At 44.7% G+C, this 4,311-nt stretch overlaps 1 protein-coding gene across 1 annotated transcript; it reads left to right on the forward strand.

Moving 5' to 3' along the window:
* Nucleotides 1-1,360: 1,360 nt before the first annotated feature.
* On the forward strand, nt 1,361-3,563 carry LOC121512144 (regulator of G-protein signaling 9-binding protein). Its single transcript, XM_041791240.1, has one exon. The coding sequence runs from the start codon at nt 1,981-1,983 to the stop codon at nt 2,722-2,724; it is 744 nt and encodes a 247-aa protein (XP_041647174.1). The 5' UTR covers nt 1,361-1,980; the 3' UTR covers nt 2,725-3,563.
* Nucleotides 3,564-4,311: the final 748 nt, after the last annotated feature.

Below are 4,311 nucleotides of genomic sequence, written 5' to 3' on the forward strand. Positions count from 1 at the left end.
TAAAAAAATGTATAAAAATAGGTTCAGTATCAGAGTTACTGGTGTGGATAATATCTTTAGAGACCCCGGCACTTAGCTCTATAAAAGTGTGTAGAGACCTTTTGTTGCTGCTGCAGCTAGCCTCATGTAACCTTGCAAAGCAGATGGATATGCCAGTTTCTGGGGTTCTCACGGGCAAATCCATCTTGCAATCTGAACCATTTGGGCCTGGTTAGAAAAGGACAGGACCAATCAACGTCAAGGAGCAGTACTTTCGGGTGCGGTAGAGTCTTACATAAGCAAGCAGCAACAAGAGGCTGGTTTGAATTATGACTGAAGACATTAGCTTAGATGCTGCTAAAGTGTAAGTTTTATTTTCCCAGACACTGTCTATGGAACATTGTCCAGATGGATGTGTGAAACAAATCCATCTGGTGTCTCAGGTTAAGCCTCAAGTGGACACTCAAGGAACTGCAGGTTTTTGCACCTCAACACTGACATCACAAGTTACTTTTTGGTTTTAACTGGAGTTTTGAAAGATGTTGCTTAATATTCTTTTTATGCAGTCTTTTCTATTGCTTATCTTTTTACAGTGAAAAATAATAGTAAAGCTTATTCACTGCTTGAGTTTCCTACCCTGAACATTATATCAGAGGAACACTTTGTCAGTATGGTGTTAATGCTTACAATCCAACATATATGCTATTGCAAAGGCTGAAAGATATTTTTGGAAGTATTTAATAAATACATTTCTGTGTTATTTCAGCAAACATCATTTTATATGAAGCCTCTCTGAGAACTTGGGCATCCTCTGCCCTTCAGTCCATTAGCTTTACACTGCAGTCAATGGATCATTAGGCTGCATCCGCTTCAATAATGCAAAAAGAGCAAAGTGGGCTAACACCACACAATCATACCTCTCACCTCTCAACACAGCAGGAGGTAAACAACACATTAGACATCCAGTACAGCCTGTACAACTCACTGGCCATAAACTGTGCACAGGCGGGTTTGACTGTCCATTATTAACAAGCCTAAGAATGGAAATCACTCAAGAATGTGTGCATTCACTGCTTTGAAATGCAAATAGCCACTCACTGACACAAACATCCTGACAGTTAGCCCCTGCCTTACATGCTCCTCTCTTGATGACTAATGGCAGGTAGTGGCAGGTAAGTTAGTGCTTTGTGATTTGACATACAGCCTGTCAAAGCCCAGCCCACGCTGGGGACAGTTCAGCCAATGGTTGGACGCATCTGAACCAGATGCCTGTGAGACAGAGCCAATGAGAGCAGAGCTACTTTGTTTCCCTGCCTGCATGGCTCTGTTTAGTGCGCACATGTGACCACAGAAGGAGCTTACTGGTATTTAAACATCATCGATTAAATGTAGAAGTGGACGGCAGATGATAACAGATAACAAAAATGGACCATTTGGCTCCGTTTCAGTGATTCTCTGGTGAACCCCCCTGTTTCTAACTCTCGGTGAAGAGTCTCCATTTTCCCCAGCCGCGCGTCAAACATCCACGGACTTATTTTAAGCTGGGAACGAGAAACGCGCCGTGCTTTCTCCAAAAAAGACAGTCAGAGGCGGATGTTGTGACACTTGTAGCTGAATCTGGATGCCCATCTTAAAAAAACGGACAGGTTGGATTGTTTCACACCCAATAAGCATTCGTGCTGTAAGAGAGAAGCTCCGGTGCTGTTTGATCTTGACTGGGGAAGCGTAAAGGTAGCCTAAAGCCATTTACGGACGCATTAATTTCTAAGCCGCTCTCGGTGCCTGCTTGCAGACAGGAAGGAGCATGGATAGAGAGGAATTTGCTCTGACTAGAGCGTTGAGGGGATTTGCAGAGCTGGGGGTGAGCGCCTGTGGAAACTAAACTAAGGACAGCTGGCTAACGCGCCGTCACTGACAGCTCGCCATTTCTCTCCAAGCTTTCTTTTCTTTGTTTTTTTTTCACATTTTCACCGAGGACACGGCTCTTTTTTTTAGACAGCCATGGGGAAGGACGAATGCAAAACAATGCTGGACGCTTTGAACAAAGTGACAGCCTGCTACAGACATTTGGTCATCGCGCTGGGAAGCACCTCGGACTCGCAGAACCTGCGCGAGGAGCTGAAGCGGACCCGCAAAAAGGCCCAGGAGCTGGCCGTGGCCAACAGGACTAAACTGACCTCTTTGCTCAAAGATAAGAGCATCAGCAAAGAGGACCGGGCCGAGTACGAGCGCCTATGGGTGCTCTTCTCGAGCTGTATGGAGCTCCTGGAGGTGGACATGAAACGGTCACTGGAGATAGGGCAGGATTTTCCCCTCAAGGTGCCCACCAGGCACCTCATCCAGACCGGGATGACCGGCAGCACCACCACCGTGGCAGCCAGGGCTATGAGCGTACAAAACATGAAGTACGAGGCGGACAGCAACATCGACACGGCCGACCTGCGGGACCTGCAATCCGAGATCACCCAGGTGAGCCAGATGATGGAGGAGATGGAGATGAAGGTGCAGGTGGCGCCGTGGGCCGTGGAGGCGAAGCAGGAGGCGGGCGCGGAGCTTAAGTCAAACATGAGTGTAGGAAATTCCTCCGTGGGTGTCATTTCCATCTGTGAAGAGGAGCCCAAAGACGAGGAAGGGGGAGGAAGCAGGAGCGGTGGTGGCTCAGCAACAATCTGCGCCGTGTTAGTGTTCCTTATCATCTTAGGGGTCGCTCTGGTTTTGGGATATCTGGTCATCAACATGTCCTGAACTGTCTGAACCAGAAGCCCTCACAGATGGACTCGCTGCGCGGATGCCCACAGGACCAAGAGAGCAGGCAGCCCCACTAAAGACGGAGAAAGAGGTTTAAACATTTTACGCACGAAGATTTAATCTTCCTCGGATTCGTGAATGTATTCGCTGGAAGATGAGGAGTTGCACTAGAGATAATGTACTGTAGAAGAATAGAACCAGAGAGTGAACGCACAATTTGAAGTATTTTGAGAAGCCAAGGGGTCGTGTTAATGTTTTTGGAGAAGTGGGGGAAATAAGTGGTGAAATTACGTGACAGTGTCTGTCCATCAGGATGATACAAACAACACGTAATCCAAGTGGATTAGTGGGAAAGCTCAAGCGTAAATGTAGCCTCCTGTTAAGTATTCCCCCTTGATGTTCTGCTGGTTGTTGCTTTCAGTTTATGAATCCAATCCAGCAAAGTCAGCCTTGGAGGGACTGTGTTAGTCAGAGCAGCATAGAGCTCATAGTATGGGCACTAATAGAGGCAGTGTTACAGCTAAGCTCATCACATCACACAGGTTGGATGTGATCAAATCTGCACTGTTCCACACTCCTGTTAGCACTCTTTTAATACTAATCTGTACAGCCAGGTTAGGTAGGCCTGCATACATAACATTCAATCACAATGTGCTTCATATGAGAGCCTTGGGACCTATAAGAGACACCCACTGTCTTTGAATAATGCACCCGTTCACTGTAAGCCTGTTCATGTTCCTTTTACTTCAGGGTTTCTTCTTGCAAACAGTGTTGAATGTATACATTGCAACATGTGATTATAGAGGGTTATTTGTACATACAGACTGCCGTGTCAGATAGTGTACATAAATAATTCTATTTAATATAATAAAATTTTCAAACACTCTTGAAAACTGGCTTGAAGTTTGCAAAAACTTAGTGGTATTTTTAATCTAGGTGAAATGTTTGACTTATATCTGACAGTTTTAGATTAGCCCAGTTCATATGGGCTTGCAGCAGATGCACCCAGAGGTATTTTCAGCAGGGGATTAGTATCTTAATGCCTTGGCGTTAAAATAGTGTTTAGTTCAAAATGGAAAACAGACTAACATAGATGCTTTAAATCCCTAATGGTTTTAGGTGTAAGAGCCTTTGAAGGTATTCCCGGTACAGAGGCCCATGTAGGTGAAGCCCCAAAGCCTCTGGTTCAGGGTGAGGGGTCAGTGGGAAAGTTCTCTTTGGTAGTACTTGCACTCAGAGGATAAGATATTTCAGGCTTAAAAAAATGGTTAATTAAAGGTTATCAGGGAGAAAATTCTGGTGTTCGCTGAAGAAAACATGAGGTGTTATGCTGCAATCTAACAGCAAGTAACTCTAATGCTTTTATGATGTGAGAAAAGTGAAACACAAGTGGAGAGCACAGGTTTTCTCATTGTTGTTTTAGCTCGTCTATGGGAAAGTAAACATTTTCTTCTATTAAATATATATGTACAGCATTACTGGAAAGAAAACAAAGGCCTACTTTACACAGAGTCCAGACCATTTTAAAAGTCCAAAGTGTAAGATTTTATTTCCTTTTCAAAAATTCATTCATTAGAGCTCTTG

The sequence above is a fragment of the Cheilinus undulatus genome, linkage group 1 (assembly GCF_018320785.1).
Source record: "Cheilinus undulatus linkage group 1, ASM1832078v1, whole genome shotgun sequence".
Classification (NCBI taxonomy): domain Eukaryota; kingdom Metazoa; phylum Chordata; class Actinopteri; order Labriformes; family Labridae; genus Cheilinus; species Cheilinus undulatus.